At 39.0% G+C, this 17,391-nt stretch overlaps 1 protein-coding gene across 1 annotated transcript; it reads left to right on the top strand.

Annotated features, from left to right (window-relative positions):
• The first annotated feature begins 103 nt into the window (after positions 1 to 103).
• On the top strand, positions 104 to 17,376 carry fhl1a (four and a half LIM domains 1a). The gene is made up of 6 exons (XM_034690640.1): positions 104 to 244; positions 12,519 to 12,700; positions 14,231 to 14,408; positions 16,050 to 16,219; positions 16,333 to 16,519; positions 16,664 to 17,376. Exons 2-6 carry the CDS (start codon positions 12,545 to 12,547, stop codon positions 16,816 to 16,818), a joined length of 846 nt encoding a protein of 281 aa, XP_034546531.1. The 5' UTR covers positions 104 to 244; positions 12,519 to 12,544; the 3' UTR covers positions 16,819 to 17,376.
• Positions 17,377 to 17,391: the final 15 nt, after the last annotated feature.

The raw sequence follows: 17,391 nt of genomic DNA, 5'->3' as shown, positions 1-17,391 counted from the left end.
TGCATGATGCCGTTATTTTGGATCCAGGCCAATGAGAAGTTTACTAAGAGAGCTTATAAATTCCTGGTTGAGGTCATTGTTTATGAGAGCTTACAGAGGTTTGGCTCATGTCCTGTAGTCTTTTTTTCTCTGCTCCCTCAGTCTTTAAAGCTGTGTTGCCTCAGCAGATTTCACCTCTCGGCCAAACCCTCCGGACGCACTGCTGGTGGAGAGTAGAAGACGCTCATCTGTTCGCTTTGGAGAGGTGAGTCTATAGACACACTGCTGAGTTCAACTCATATCTTAAGCCAGCTGCTGAGTTCATTTCAGGTGATGTTACACATGAAGACCGTAGAAGAAGAAAATGATCAGACAGCTGGTATTTAGCCCGTTTATGCCATGTGCGTAATTGGAGCAATTTTGTATGTTGATGCAAGTGCAGGATATCGTTTGATCAGTAACTTCCTCAGTCGGACGAAATTACTTTTCTGAAAAATACTGAGACACTTTGTGATTCAACTTGACCATTTTGTACGCTGCGCAACAGGTGATGCACATTGTTTGGCACTGCAACTGCGCGTACTGTGCGCGATCTTTCTGACTTTATCCAGCCTATCTGTTCGTGTTTGTATTATTATTAGGAGCAGGAAAACTTTTGAAAATGTTATTTCAGTGATAATTCTATGTCTTTCTCATATGTTGAATCCTATTGCAGGGAAACTACTTAACCTTGGTACAGTTTAGAGATACTACATTGCGTATTTATAGCCTACTTAAGTTGCAGGCATTTCAGAGGCAGCTTATATAGAGTTACCACGTTTTAAAATTTGGATCTTTAGTTATGATTTTCCTCATAAAATGACACAAAGATACTATGTAATGTATAATAATATATATAATAATAATATATAATATGTAATGAATATGATGTGTGATTAATGTATATGTGGTGAGTGTAGTATGTTGTGGATAATTATGTAATGTATGTGTATGAATTAATGTGCTATGGCAATAACATGTCTTCGTTCATGCCAAAAAAGCTGAATTTAATTTAATTTAATTGATACAACCAAAACCATCAAAAATGTATACAAAGCTGTCAAAATGAATCCAGCTACAGTACAAAGAACAAAAATGACATACTACCCTGCAAAGAATGAAGCTTTTTTCCAGTTTTGCTGACACTTAGTCATATTTGAGAGCATTGTTATGCATTAAAAGTCACATAAACTGTGCTTAATATTAGAAAACACCTCCCTACATGTAATGCCTGAATGTTCATTACACCTCACTTTATTAAAAACAGCTTGAGTTGTGTTGTACATGATTGTATCACTCCTAACTGCTTCTTGTTAAGACTGAAACTTTTAAAATGCAATGTTGTTCTGCTGGCAACTTCACAATGAACATCAGAGCACAAAGGTACCATTAGTAGCTTAAAACTGTTAAAACATCCATCAGCTTACCGTCTCCTCCCTTCTGGTCTGGACTGTAGCCAAACCAAATACATGATGTCATCACAAAGACCTTGAGATTACAGTCTTCTTCTCTGGCAGACTGGACCTCCCTGTGGCTCCAGTATGACTTCATCATCCTTCTTAGACCATAAAAAACTTTGTACTTCACTGAGCAATAACTTTAACCACTTTCATCATCAAAAGAAAAGGGTTTCCCTGGAGCTTCTATTTTTTATTTATTTGCAGCAATTTATAAATCATTTTAAGGCTATGATCTCAGAAGTTTATTCTAAATTCTTGATGTAAAATTGTCACAAAAGCAGCAAATAATTCCAGCAAGGCAGTTACAGATTGTTCATTCATAAAGCCTGGTATGTAATGTGTTATTTATAGTCAACTCAAACAAGCTGTTGTGTGTCAGTGCCAGTGAGTTCCTCTCTTCTTTTTTGGGCCGATAGAGAAGGTTCAGTTTTGACTGGCAGCCTGGAGCTTTGCAGTTTGCTCAGGCAGAGACTTTTGAGGAGGAGACAGTTTCATCACTTCTTTTGTTCTTGCAAATGGAGCAGAGAGATAGTAGGGGATGGCCAAGTTGATGAAACACATGAAACAGCACCATCACCAGGGCTGAGTGGGCTGAGCTAGAAGAGGCAATGTTCTCCCATGAGGATGTCAAGCCTGCACTGCTGTCCTCTCTCTTTCTCCTCTTGAGCTGCTGAAAAGCCTCAGCTGACATTGTGAAGGTTTACTGCTCAGAGTGGGGTATAAACAATGAGGGAGAACGAGAAAAAGACATAAAAGAGAACAAGGGAGGGGTTGGATACCTTCAGAAGAACAAGTCACTGTTTCATAACATGGTTGATGAAATGATCAAAGTAGTCTGTAATATAAGCCAAATATATTGTACGTAGACTGAGTAAGACTATGCACAAGTGCATAAGCAATATTTCTACAACAGGCAAGAGATTAAATATTCTGGACTCCTTTCAGCAGGGGGATTTGATATGATGTGTGATTCCTAGCATCACTTTTGCTGTTGAGAAATAGTTGCTGTTGACCTGGGCTTTTGAACAATCAGAATCAGTATTTAAAACAGCCTGTTAAAAGCAAGAAAGATGGTTAAAAATAAAATTAATACTCATGTCTATTTATGAGCTACAAACCAAGATGGTTTATTTCTATGTTGTAATTTTAAATACCTTTAACTGCTGCCAAAGAGTCTGTGTCAGACAGGACAATTTATGGCACGCTGTAAACAGCCTTTTTTTTAATTACCCCACAGCAGAGATTTACTGTGAGTATACATTGGACTGATAGAAGGCAGATATATTATATTTCACTGAGAAAACCAAGCGGCAACCTCTGGTCTAAAATATGAGTCCAATGCAGAGGTGCTAAAAACTGCAGTTCATCAACGATCCGCTTGAGGCTGCTCCTGAAGTACCGGAAACCACTTACACACCAATTCAAAAAGCCGATCTTTACAGCAGAAATAAACATGTTTTACAGCCTGGTACAAAAGACGAGTGTAGTCTGGATAGCTCATTTCTCGATTGGCACACACTGTAGGGGGGGGGGGATTTTTTTTCTAACGCTGCAATTTCGAAGATATTGAGTTACGAGTCTTCCAATGAGAGGCACAGCTGACTTGATTGACAGGCAGGAACACTGTAGCTGTTGGCTAGGAGGCTCAAAGCCCGCCTCTTTACGTCACAATCGCTCGACAGCGGCAATATGGCTGCTGCCGCCGATTGGCCTCAAAACAGCGCTTCAGAAACAGATGGGTGACGTCACGGATCCTACGTCCATATTTTATACAGTCTATGGTGAAAACACAACATACCCATATACAAGACAAAATCTGCAAAGAGATGACGTGTTTAATCAAAAAAAGAAATTAAGAAGCTTGAGTTAATGTACTATATTCCTTTAGTTTGACTTCTTAAAGTATTTCTACCTCTGTTTTATGGCAGGACAGTCAAATTGTTCCTCTATTGGACAAAAAAACAGTAGAGTAAGGGCAGTGAGATTTACAGAATCCTGTCTTTCCACAATAAGATAAGGTTTAAAGTGTACTCCAACTGATATATTTAACTCAAAATCCAGCTACAGTTCGGTCACTTCTTCCATAAAAACACTGCTGCAACTGACTGTCTTTAGAGGCTTAGTCATGTGAGACCACTGAGAGCTACAGTACTCACCTCCTACAGTGAAGGCTTTATCTCAAAGTGTGTGTGTGTGTGTGTGTGTGTGTGTGGTGTGTGTGTGTGTGTGTGTGTGTGTGTGTGTGGTGTGTGGTGTGTGTGTGTGTGTGTGTGTGTGTGTGTGTGATCCGTATCACTGGAGGGTAGTGTTGTGGTGCTGATAGAGCTCCCCTCCTGCCCTTTTGTCCCACACGTACTTGAACCTCTGTGCATCCTGATATTGCAGTCACACCCTGGTTCTTACAGCCACCCACTGACCTTTTGCCATGTTGTCGTACAGCATCGTGTTTACAGATGAGCGTGTGTGTGTGAGTGAGTGAGTGAGTGTGTGTGCCTTGTTGTCTTGACACAGGGTTTTTTGTGTATGCATGGTGAGTCATTGAGTCCCCTGACAGAGATAGTGTGGCTGCATCAGCTTCCCTCCTAACCATATCTGGAGGATTACTGAAACACATGATGTGCAGGGCTGGAGGTCATGCTGGGAAAAAAGCTCACAGTAACAAACACACCAGGCTTTTGTTGCTGTTGGTAACAGTGAGGAGAGTGTTGTTTGCTCATTCCGGTAACACGGAGTGATTTCCTCTCATTTATTATGAAAGTACACCAGATTTCCTGCCTCAGTTTAATGGCAGAGCCACGATGGAACACTTAGAGAGGCAACAACAATATATCATAGCTTCACACTTTGAGAGGGTGAGTTTAAAATAGACACAAAAGTTTAAAAAGTTGTTAAAAAGTTACATTTAATATATTATTCTATAATTATTGTACATTGATGGTCGTCGTTCTCCATGATGAGGAGTTGTTTCTGCTCTTTTAGAGGCAGAGCTTTGGTAATGGCAGGTGGGGAGGATGGCACTGTGTTCCAGCTCTTAATGGACTCTCTGGACAGCAGTGGTGGGATAGAGTTAACACCACCATCAGATCAGTTGGCACCACACAGGAGACGATGTGAAAGCAGATGTCCTTTAATTCTTGCTCTAGAAAACTTAAAAAGGAAGAAAATGGATGATTCAATATACTCTGCAGCTTTAAAAGCCAGCATTAGACACTTGTGCAGATGTATTTCAAGAAATGTTTTGTGTGGTTGTTTGAGTCAAAGAAAATTATTTCCAATATTGTTTTTCCTTCTCCTTTATTATTGTTGTCGTGAGTGTATCGTTAGATTTAAACAGTGTTCATTTTAAATTCAAAAGCAGGAAATATTTGACATAAACAGAGTGGATGCTGAAAGCAGTAGGAGAAATGATGATTGCTGGTGTCAATATCAGAGAAAAATAAACACATTTCTAGTTGAGAATTATTCAATTTAAAATTTATTATTTTTGACATTCATGTTGCCAGTTTGGAATTGTAATATGTTTATCCCTGTGTACAGAAAACACAATATTTGGCTGATGCAGGGAAAGTGATGGTAAAATATCTCAATATTTTATATAAAAAAAGGTAACTTTCTTTCTTTCTTTCTGTCCTTCTTCTTTCTTCATTCTTTCATCCTTTCTTTCCTTCTTTCTTACAACGACCCTTCCTTACTTTCTTTCTTTCATCACTTACTTGACTTTCTTTTTTCTTCCTTATGTCCTTTCTTTCTTTCTTTTCCTTTCCTTCCATCCTTTTATCTTCCTTCCTTCTTTCTTTCTTTCTTTCTTTCTTTCTTTCTTACAACAACCCTTACTTTCTTTCTTTCATTACTTACATGACTTTCTTCTTTCTTTCTTTCTTCTTTCTTTCTTTCTTCTTTCTTTCTTTCTTTCTTTCTTTCTTCTTCATTCTTTCATCCTTGCTTTCAACAACCACCCACCTTACTTTCTTTCTTTCTCACTTACTTGACTTTCTTTTTTCTTCTTATGTCCTTCTTTCTTCTTTCTTTTTCTTTCCTTCCATCCTTTTATCTCTTTCTTTCTTTCTTTCTCTCTTTCTTTCTTTCTTTCTTTCTTTCTTTCTTTCTTTCTTTCTTTCTTTCTTTCTTTCTTTCTTTCTTTCCTTCTTTCTTACAACGACCCTTACTTTCTTTCTTTCATTACTTACTTGACTTTCTTTTTTCTTCCGTATGTCCTTTGTCTTTCCTTCTTTCTTTCTTTCTTTCATTTTTTCTTTTTTCTTTCCTTCCTTCTTTCATTATTTCTTTTCTTCTTTCTTTCTTTCTTTCTTTCTTCTTTCTTTCTTTCTTTCTTTCTTTCTTTCTTTCTTTCTTTTTTCTTCCTACTGTCCTTTGACCTTCCTTCCATTTGTTTGTCCTTTCTTTCTTTCTTTCTTTCTTTCTTTCTTTCTTTCTTTCTGTCTTTCTTTCATCATTCGTTCCTTCTTTCTTTCTTTTTCCTTCCTTCCTTCTTTCCTTCCTTCCTTCCTTCCTTCCTTCCTTTTTACTTTCTTTCTTTCTTCTTTGTAATTGAACTAAATTGGATATGACATAAACTTAGTATAAAGATGACATGAATTTGTGTATGAAGGAGTTTTCTTTCTAGTTTGATTACATTAATAGTAAAATTAAGTATTGTTCACTATTTCTCCGTAAATCCATCTATTACACACATGTTCACAAAATGTTTTTCACAATTGCATTCAAGAAGTTTCCTTTCTTTTTGTTCAAATGATCCTATCATAACCAAACTTGTTAATTGTTGGACTAGTTTTTGATGTTCTTAAATAATGAAATCTGTATCATACATTATGTATGTATGTTTAATGCACTGCCCATTAACACTGACCTCTGATGTATGTGTTAGATGTTTTTGAAATTACCCAAATTATCATGTCTCTGCTCAACACCATCATCATCACTCTGTCAGCAGTCAGATTATATAAGAATTTTGTCACCTGTTCAGTCCTTTCACTTAGTATTTGCCTGTCAAAATCCACATTGATTCAATGTTGCAAATGTTGTAAGCAGAAAGAAAAAAAATGTATGATTCAAACATTCAAAACATGGAAAGTCTTAATGTAAATGCAAGTAAAGAAATAAAGAAGGTAGAGCTGATCTCCTGATAAAGCACAGAGCTGTGGGCCAGGTTTATTGGTTCAGGACTCATGGCGCCTTCCTGCTCATTAATTAGTCTTTGTGGGTTTGGAGTAATTGGATGATAGATTATAAAAGAACAGAGTGATGCTGTGCTCAACGGTAATGGACCAAATCAGATCTGTAATTACAACCAGCTGCCCTCTACACAACCAAGCACATAAACACACAGTCTAGCAAACTGCATTGATTTGTTACTTCTCTGATTTACAAACACAGTCGTTTAACATACTTAAGAGATGACTTAAGAGATGATTTCTATCTAAAGTAAAATACAGTTTAATGATCCCTAACTGAGGCCAGTACATTTATCATGAGTCAAAATAACTCATTTATTTTTAGCTTAGCTGGTCTCTTGAGGCTCCCAGTCTCCTCTTGTTTCTATTTTATTATATTTATGTTTTTAAACTGATCCTGTTCTAAGGAACTAAACAATCAGAGAGGGTTCATGTTGTGGAAACCTTTTGCTCTACTGCAGCATAGGCTTTGATGGGGTCACAGTGGTTTTTGTCATGTTGTTGGTCATCATTTATAAAAATGGTAACATTTTAATGTGATTTAAGGAAGCACTGATGAGTAATTTTAGTAGCTTTTGTGGCTTTATATAACCTAAAGTGTTGCTCGTATGACATACCCACAAAGAAACGGTGTTTGACTTTACAGCCTCTTTCATGGAATCGTAATTGGAGGATTAAACAACTGGAGTGCCAGAAGTATTAGATACATTGTGCTCAGTCGGTGGAGACCAAAAAAAGAGGTTAAAGAAGAGCAAACAAAACACCTCTAACATTTGCCAGATCACTATTTGCTCTGTCTTTCAGATATATTAATGCAAACCGACCTTTTGTAATAACACTAACATTCAGTGCAGTATGAGCCATACACTTATTGGTAGCCCTTACTTATACTGACTGTTATGTGAAAGTAGCAAAGGAGAGAGTGTGGTGAAAAAGCATTAAGTGAACAAACTCAATGCCAGGAGTCAAATACAGTGTGGTTTACGATGTGTGTAGCTAAACGAAAGGTCAACATTGACTTCTTAAAGCCTAACTTCTTTGTAACAGAAGTTTTTAGCTGATCATGAAACAGACTGAAACTAATACCAACGTGGTCTTTATGATGTAAACCAGCAAACTGGACCATCAGCATAAAAAAGGACAGTTTCTATAAAGTCATTTTTAATGTCTGAAACCAGTGTCGTGGGTCATAGTGAGACACAGAGATTAACAGCACCAGACAAAATCAGCAGCGATATAAGAGGTACCACTTTGTCACAGGGGACACTCACCCAAAGTTCCTCACATGAGCTTTGACTTTTGTTATTATTCACAGTTCTTGTTAGAGGTCATTTACATAACCTAATTTACGTAGAATTTCAAGTCACATCCAAGCGGCAACTTCCGGTCTCAAAATATGAGTCCAATGCAGAAGTGCTAAAAACTGCAGTTCATCGAGGATCCGCTTGAGTTTTTTCAAACGCGGCAATTTCAAAGATATTGAGATTAGGAGTCTTCCAATGAGAGGCACAGCTGACTTCATTGACAGGCGGGGAACACTGGAGCTGTTGGCTAGGAGGCTCAAAGCCCGGCTCTTTACGTCACACATTGGCCTCAAAACAGCGCTTCAGAAACAGATGGGTGATACTTCGTCCATATTTTATACAGTCTATGGTTACATCGCAAACCCAATGCAAAATGAGCATCGCTAATTTCTCAACATACGTATAAAAAGCATGTATCATTTTGCATCTCATTGACCAGAAGACCTGGTGTAGTCTAGGTATGATGATGTGTTGGTAAACAAGCAAAGTATGCTTACAAGTTCAGCATCAAGGTCAAAGATAATATGCCATTGTTGTGATCACGGCTTGTTTCTGCTGCCCCCAAGTGGCCAATAGATACATTCAAATAAAAATGAAGTGCGTATTGAAAGGTAGAGTTGGAAGTTCTTGTTGGCAAAAAACTGCAATACATCTGGCACTGGAATTTTAAAAGGACTTATTTCGCTCAGCTGTTGCAGTCAAAGTAGTTTAAGTTTGGATGAATAAGGACATTTTTGTTGGGAGGATTCATGCTGCCTTTTCGTTGTTTTATCAGGAATGCGCTTGAGTTCCCTGCAGCTTAAGAGGAGATGTTCTGTCTGGGAAAACCAAGCTGTGAGATAGCAGAGAGAAAATAACAGACAGAAAAATCAAGCGATGTTTCTTCTAAAGCTCTAAAGTATTCCACTCGTGGCCCTTGTAAACACACATAGCTCTTATGCAGTTTACGTCTGAGCATTCCTCATTTTCTGACACGTGTTCACATACCATAGTCTACGTGTAAACACACACAAGATTTGGAAGAAGACATTTAAACACCACAATTTATCTGTCCTCAGCTCAGTCAGTTATATCGACTTGCCCCTCTCGTGAGTCCTCCCTTTGAAGTATGATGTGGTCCAACATGTCGTCTGTGCATTTTTGTGATCCATTTTAACAAAGGGTTTTATGTCAGGGCAGTGGGAGTATCTGTTTTCTCTCATGGCGATCATTCAAAACATCCAGACTGTGTTTCCCTTTTTTTTAACCTTCTGATGTTACAGCTCGTGGAATCCAAGCTAATCTATCCCCTCTGCATCATATCATCCGCTCTATTCTTTAACGCATACCCTAAAAAGGACAGCAGGGCCACAGGTTGGATTAGAATGTGGGGTCGGGTGTGTGTGTGGGTCACAGAGGGGTATATACAGACCCCCCATGAACCCAATCAGACGTGTGGGTGTTGGGTTTGACTCTTTGTGGATGCTACTGTCTCCTCCATTGTCTTTCTTTTTCCTGTGTCTTCTTCTCCTCCTGACTGGAAGCAAACATGGCTTACAAACACTCAGGTAAATTGAAAGAAAAACAAAAGTGCTGCCAATGCTAGATTTTGAAAAGTTATTGAATGTCTAACCAGTAATCTGGTACTTAATGTGAAACCTGTCTGCAATTAGCAAACCTTTATTTGAAGCTCAGAAAGAATTGTCCTGGATTTCAAATTAATTTGTACTTTAATTTTAAGATTTAAAAGGATTGATTAAAAGTTATAATCACTGTGCTTCAAAAAGTTTCCCAATTTTCCTAAATGAAGACTTTTTATGAGGTTAGAAAATAGGCACTCAGCTTGCAACAATGCATTCTTTCTCACTATTCTTTTCAGAAATTGGAACCAATTTTAAAAGCTTTATTCGGAGGAATATGAACTGAAGTGCAACTTTTTCACTTTTACACAACTGTATATAATTTAATCTGAAAGGTAAATTTTACTAATTGGAACATTTTGTATGTGTAACAAGAAGGGAAAACCATCTCTTGCATAATAATAAACAGCTATAAAAATCACATGTTTAAAAACTGAAATAAGAAATGTTCCCCTTCTCTGGATGAGGACTTAATTCATTCCATCAAACTGTTACTTCAAGATTAACAAGTTCAGATTAAGACACCTAATTAAGATTAAAATGTAGATTTTGCACTTTTTTTGGATGAAGTTCATAATGCAGTCTTGCGACTGTTTTAACAAATCTTTGGAAGTCACTCCTTGAAAGTTAGTTTTACATAATCTGACACATTTGAACTCTTTGTAAACTGTTTTTATAGATATACTATCACTTTTTGAAGTACATCTCCTTCTGCTGATATTTGCGATTTTCTACAACTTTATTATTACTTCAACAATCTTGACTTTATTTTTTTCATAAAAAAAAATCTAAGCTATTCCCAACTCATTGTTGTTGTTGTTGTTGTTGTTGTTGTTGTTGTTGTTGTTGTCGTACAGCACTTCTTGACTTGAGTAAATAAAGGTGTTATGTAAATGTTATTACTTTTATGTTACTAAATTAGCTGCTAGCTAACTCTGGTACAACTAAATGGCTGTACGCTGTCCCTGTTGAAATAAACAAATTAATTAATTAATTAAAAATAAATGTGTAACCTTGACATGAATGGAGGTACAAAAACTTAAACGCCCCTCTTCCTCCTGGTCAGTATTAATAGACTTGAGTGGGTCATTTAACCTAATCTCTGATCAAAAGGATGTCAAATGAGCTCTGCATTTAGAGTTACACGGTAATGCCACCTTGTACAAAATCTTTGGCGTAATAATTAGAGACCTATTCCATTTTTCATTTTCTTAAATGTTATAGAAAGGCAACAGAACAGCCTGTTCCAGGGTTTGCACTTTACTTTTTACAGTCATGATTATGCCAAATTCATGATTTTGTTGGAGGCCATCCGTCAAGCAAACACTTGTTTGCTTTCAAGAGGGTCTCATCAATAAAGCTGTTGATTTGTCTGCTGTACACTGTTTGTCTTTGATCTGTCTCTCTGACTCACCTCTCTAAATGGTCTCACATTGACCTTTCATGCTCCCCAAAGGGACCACAGTGGTTTTCTCCACTCTACAGCTGAGCGTTGGCACACACCACGCCTGCTTGACAGGGGGCAGCTGTCGCTCTGCTGCTCACTAAAGATTAAAGTACTGGAACCACAATGGCTGCTTGGTCCCGGTAGTCATCACTCTGCATCCATCTCCATTTGTCCGCTCTGGAAGGTCAATGTACTTAAAATAGAGAAGAACATGACTGAAATAGAACTGGGGCTCAGTTATGAGACACAAGCATTGTGTGTTTGTGATATGATAAGATTTACCATGTTGGACTTAGTGTGTTTGTTCTGTTAAAGTGCCATGAATGCTACAAGTGTGGGTGGAGTAGGGCGTGTGAGAGCTCAGTCTTAAGTCATCTTTATCCCAGAAGCACAGCTGCAGATAGCTCCCATCCATCCACGCACACATCAGGGGCGTATACCCCGCTCCGGGAGGCTCGTCTCTTTCTCCCAGCTGATTACAACATCCCACTTAAATAGCTGCGTTCCCCTTGTGTAAATATTATCCTCGTCCCTATGGTAACTTGGATGAAATGCCATTCCAGCCATTGTGTCCTCCATCACTCCTGTTGGACCGGCTGGATAAAAATGATATCTGACGCCCTGGATCAGTCGCCTAGGTTGACATATTGTTCAGCTGCTCTCCCTGACGTCCTGTGACAGAGAGAGAGAGAGAGAGAAGAAGAGAGGAGAGGAGAGAGAGAGAGGAGAGGATGAGAGGGAGAGAGAGATGAAGAGAGAGAGAGGTGCTTTAAAGCTATGTAGATAAGCATAATATGTCCTCACACTCCACCCAAGGCACAGTTGTTCCAGGAAACTACTCAGTCTGCTCCCTGTGGAGGCCGCCTGTGATGGGAGTTACAGGAATGTTGATGAATAAGGGAGCAAAGTAATTTAGTTTACAGTGTTTACTTGATCGACCAATAAAGTGATCCCAGCCAAAATGCAGACAAAGAGACTGCGTGGGCTGGAGTTTGAGGTGTGATGGGGGAGATTGGTCTAAAAATATTACTTGAGCTCTTGGGGGGGGAGTTTGATAAAAAGCATGCAGACAACAGGCAGACATGTGTGAGCTGCTCTTTTACCCTACACTTCTCTCAGCAGTCTGGTATGTTGATGTCAGAGATGTGTCTCTCTTTTTCTGATTTATATTGAATATTTTTCAAAGTGCAGAGGTCAGAATTACAGCCAATGCCTTAGGGACTAAACAAATGTTTTTTGCTTATCTTGAACTTCTGTTTTTCTTCTTGTTCCTCATTTTTCATGTCTGTTGTCATCTCAGCTGAAAATACTTTTTTTTCATCATCATTAGACGAATAAATGATCTGAGAACTTGCATCGTTCAGTGTACCACGGGGATGAAAAGGGCAACACTGTCCCCATCTGGTGTCCGAAGGGAACATCCACCATTTTAAAAAGCATAGATGAAGTCTGACAGTTCCCTCGTGTGTTTCCTACAGGTCCCAGGAGCTACCACACTGCCACCATGACTGAGCGCTTTGACTGCTACTACTGCCGTGACAACCTGCATGGGAAGAAGTATGTAAAGAAGGATGACAAGCACGTGTGCACCAAGTGCTTCGATAAGCTCTGTGCCAACACCTGCGCAGAGTGCAAACGCCCCATTGGTGCCGACGCCAAGGTGAGGACAGAGTGACCACAAAAAGACTCACTTCAATATAAAGCACTAAAACCCAAGAGCTGAACCCTGAAAACTGTCCCCTTAGTCAGCTGGTGAAGACGCTAATCAGACTCTAAACCAGACTCCAGTCAGCACTGATCCAAAACACAACCAAATTAAACTTATCATGAAGCACTCCAAAGATCTGTATTTAGAACATTGGAGAAACCAAACAAATACTCAAAGTAGAATTAATTGTTATTTGACCCTAAACCGTGATTATAAATGATCTGAATATCTGTTAAGTGTCAGAGATACAAAACAAAGACGTATCCTCTCCAAATACAGGCTGAGTGACCACCATCTAGCTGTAGAGACAGGGAGACACAGGCAGACATGGCTGCCCAGAGAGGAACGTCTATGTGCTCACTGCTCTACAGGGGACATAGAGACAGAGATACACTTCCTCCCCCACTGTAGCAAGTTCTCTTTACTCAGAGATGCCCACTACAGGGAAATTACTAAAATAGTAACAAACTTCTCAACATTAACCCCAGAAGAGAAACTGTCAGTTCTCTTGGGGGAAGGGTCAGCAGCTCCTCTGGCTGCTAAATATGTGTCTGCCTGTCACAGCCTGAGGGACTCACCATCCCACAATATCTGATTTTAGGTGAGGGTTTTATGAGCATACTGCATCAAGTGAGGACATTGAGATATGCTGTATGGGTGACACCATCGTTCATTAATGCGTATAAAATATGTAATGAATATATATGTAATGTATGTGTATAAATCTTATGTGCTTTGGCAACAACATGTCTTTGTTCATGCCAATAAAGCAAATTGAATTGAATTGAATTGAATTGAGAGAGAGAGGGGTCTTTGGACTTTTCCAAAAAATCTCTTGATATATGGCCCTCTTTAGGGCCTATTTTTATTGCATTCTAAACTAGCAAAAAATGCATATTTGTGAAAAGGAAAAACTCTTTAAGCATACCAGCATCAGTGTGACAGGAAGTAAAAACAAACACCGCCCTGATGCAGCTTAATGAAATGTGTCCATCTTGCATTTTATTGCACCTATTGGGAATATCCACCATGAACATTAACTTCTTATTAGGGACACTGTTATATAAAGAAAACAGATGACAAGATAATAAGCGAAAGACAAAGAGTTTGTATTTGTTTCCTTAAGTCTGTTCAAAGTGACCTTAGTCTCAAGCTGTAACACAGCTTTTCTATCATCCAGCTGTGACCTCTTCTTCCAAAATCTTCTCAGTCACAGATGGTTAAAAGTATGAAATGGATGTGTCACAGCTTCTAATGAAGCTTAAATACTTTATATTATATTTGTCCAAGTCCTCTAGCTCCTTCATGCCTCACCACATCCCACTTCACCTCATCTCCACTGTAATGCCTGACACATGGGCTTGGTTCTTTTCTCTGGCCCTGATCCACATGATGAGTAAACAAAGTCCACTTTAATGAAGTTCTGCATGAGAACTTAGTGAGGGCACCTCTGCTCATCCTGCGCCTCCTCTGTTTGTTCAGGAGCTGCACCACAAGAACCGATACTGGCATGAGGACTGTTTCCGCTGCGCCAAGTGCTACAAGCCACTGGCCAGTGAGCCGTTCAACGCACGGGATGACGGGAAGATAATGTGTGGCAAGTGTGGCTCCAGAGAGGATGGCAACCGCTGCCAGGGCTGCTACAAGGTGGTCATGCCAGGTGGGTTTGCTGTTACACTTCAGTTTCTTTTCAAAGAACCTAAAGACCCGTTTCTTTCAAACTCACTATGAGCTACATTTTGAGCCAGAGTAAAATCAGTAAGCAAAATAAGATAAGAGAGAAGTGCACAAAGACAACCCACAACATAACAATGCCTCAGGTAATCATCCAAAAATGATATGTACCATACAATAAGGTACCTGACATACCTTACTATATACAGTATGTGCGAAACAGAAAGACCCAATACAATACAATATGACACGAAAAATCACGATACAATACGATGCGATACGATACGATACGATACGGCACGGTATGAAGCCATAATATATGATATATGCAACACAATAGGATACGATACAATACGTTACGATACGATACGATACGATACAGTCCGATACGATACGATACGATACGATACAATACAGTACGATACGGTACGGTACGATACGGTATGGTACGATACGACACTGTCCAATACAATACAATACGATGCGATACTGTCCGGTACTGTCCGGTATGATACGGTACGATACGATACGATGCGGTCCAGTACAAACGGTCCAATACGATACGATACGGTCCGGTTCGATACGGTATGGTATGGTACGGTACGATACGATACAATATGAATACGGTAGAATACAATAGGATGCGATACGATACGATATAGTCCGATACGATACAAAACGATACGATACGGTCCAGTACGATACGATACGATACGGTACGGTACAAAACGGTACGATACGATACAATACGATACAATACGATACGATACGATACGATACAATACGATTAGGTTCGATACGATACAATACGATACGATACGATACAATACGATATGATACAATACGGTCCGATACAATATGATATGATACGATCAGATACGATCCTATACAATACGGTCCGATACAATACGGACCGATACGATATGATATGATACGATACGATACGATACGATATGGTACGATACGGTACAGTATGGTACAGTATGGTATGATACGATACGTTACGATACATATGAAGCCATACTATATGATACACAATGATCAATATGGCATGAAGCAATACAATACAGTACGGTACGGTAAGGTCAGTCTGGTACACTATGATAAGATTCTATTTTGATTCATTTTGTGAGTTTCTTTTTGCTCTTTTCACTTGCTTGAAGTTTACTGTGATGAGAAGGAAAACATTTTATATATATATATATATATATATATATATATATATATATATGTATATATATATATATATATATATATATATATATAAACATGTCCTCACTGTCCTGGTGAAGGATATGATCAGAGTTTTGAAGCTAGACTTTCTTGGTGAATAATAAATAATAATTTTCTTTTAAAGTTCAAATTTGATAGTTGTTTATTTTGTCATAAATATTTCATGCTACAGATAAGTAAATAGCATTAGAAGCTGGGGCTTTGATGAAGACGAAGTAAATATTTACTGACATCAGAGCCTCTAAACATTTAACTGTCCTGAGGAGTTGAGTTTTTTTTAAACTTTTCTCTTTCCTCAAATGATCTCACAAAACAGATGTGGAAATGATCATGGATGTTAAGAGGGCTCAACTTTCAGCTTAAATAATTGTTTGTATTCAATGTTTGTGTGTAGGCTCCAAGAATGTTGAGTACAAGAACAAGGTGTGGCACGAGGAATGCTTCACCTGCTTTGAGTGCAAGCAGCCGATCCGCACTCAGAGCTTCCTGACCAAAGGTGATGATATCTACTGTGCTCCCTGCCATGACAAGAAGTTTGCCAAGAAGTGTTTCAAGTGCAAGCAGGTATGAGACCTTTCTTTGTTTGTCTTCACCCACAGCATAGCATTCAGTCCAAATGAAAACAACAAAAAAACATTATTTCATTGTATCCACTTCCGTTCATCTCTCCTTCTCAGCCCATCACCTCTGGAGGGCTCAGCTACCAGGACCAGCCGTGGCACTCTGAGTGCTTCATCTGCAACACCTGCAGTAAACAACTGGCTGGAGCTCGCTTTACCTCCCATGAGGACAATGTTTACTGTGTGGACTGCTTCAAGACCGATGTGGCCAAGAAGTGCCATGGCTGCAAGAACCCTATCACAGGTCAGTGAACAATACACAGATACGGTCTTGAATGTAAGAAAAGCATAGCAGTCATGGAAGAGACTGTTAAATGTATATTTTGTACCGGTTGGCTCTGGTATCTTCAAAGATCATTACCTGACAGATGTGTGTGTGACTCTGCAGGGTTCGGCCATGGCACCAATGTGGTGAACTACGAAGGATACTCCTGGCATGAGTACTGTTTCAACTGCAAGAGGTGCAGCCTCTCACTGGCCAACAAGCGCTTTGTCATCAACGCTGATCACATCTACTGCCCCGACTGTGCCAAGAAGCTGTGAATTGCACCAGCAGCTCTCTTTACGAGGGGAATTACACCAAAGCTGATGTTTCGACTGTTAAAGAACATACCCTTTGCTGTGTGGATTTTATGAATTAGCTTTCAAAATGTCAAAACAGTCAAGTTTTGGTGACTTTTCTTTTTGAGGATAATCAAGAGGTTATATCTGAAAACATGCACTAGCTTGGATCATTTATCTACAAATACGTTATTGCATTTTTTTCAATGTTAGGGTAGGATACTAACATGGCAAAATAACTGCTTTTGTTAAATTGTGATTAGTCTAATCCAGGATTCTGTGCAGCCTTATGAGACAGAGGCATTTCAGTGCCTTACTGGAATCTGTTAGAGAGAATATTCTGCTTCTTATGAGCTACTGCTCATTCATACCAGCTTTCATTACTGATCTATTATGTCTGAATGTTTGAAGGGATTACAAGACTGTTCAGAGTGGATTACGGTTTGGGGCTTTGAGATGGAAGTTTCAATGTAACTGCTTGTGTATTCAACGCAGAGTGAACCTGAATGTAAAACAAGAATAAAGAGGAAGTGATTTGAAGTCTTGAAGTTCTCT

The sequence above is a fragment of the Notolabrus celidotus genome, chromosome 8, assembly GCF_009762535.1.
Source record: "Notolabrus celidotus isolate fNotCel1 chromosome 8, fNotCel1.pri, whole genome shotgun sequence".
Lineage (NCBI taxonomy): Eukaryota > Metazoa > Chordata > Actinopteri > Labriformes > Labridae > Notolabrus > Notolabrus celidotus.
Note: the sequence above shows the minus strand (reverse complement) of the source record. Positions and strands in the feature narration are given on the sequence as shown.

Coding starts and splice junctions, on each gene's coding strand:
- fhl1a (XM_034690640.1), top strand. CDS start 12,545: ATGACTGAGCGCTTTGACTGCTACTACTGCCGTGACAACCTGCATGGG. Junction 12,701..14,230: donor CCATTGGTGCCGACGCCAAG/GTGAGGACAGAG, acceptor CTGTTTGTTCAG/GAGCTGCACCACAAGAACCG. Junction 14,409..16,049: donor CTACAAGGTGGTCATGCCAG/GTGGGTTTGCTG, acceptor GTTTGTGTGTAG/GCTCCAAGAATGTTGAGTAC.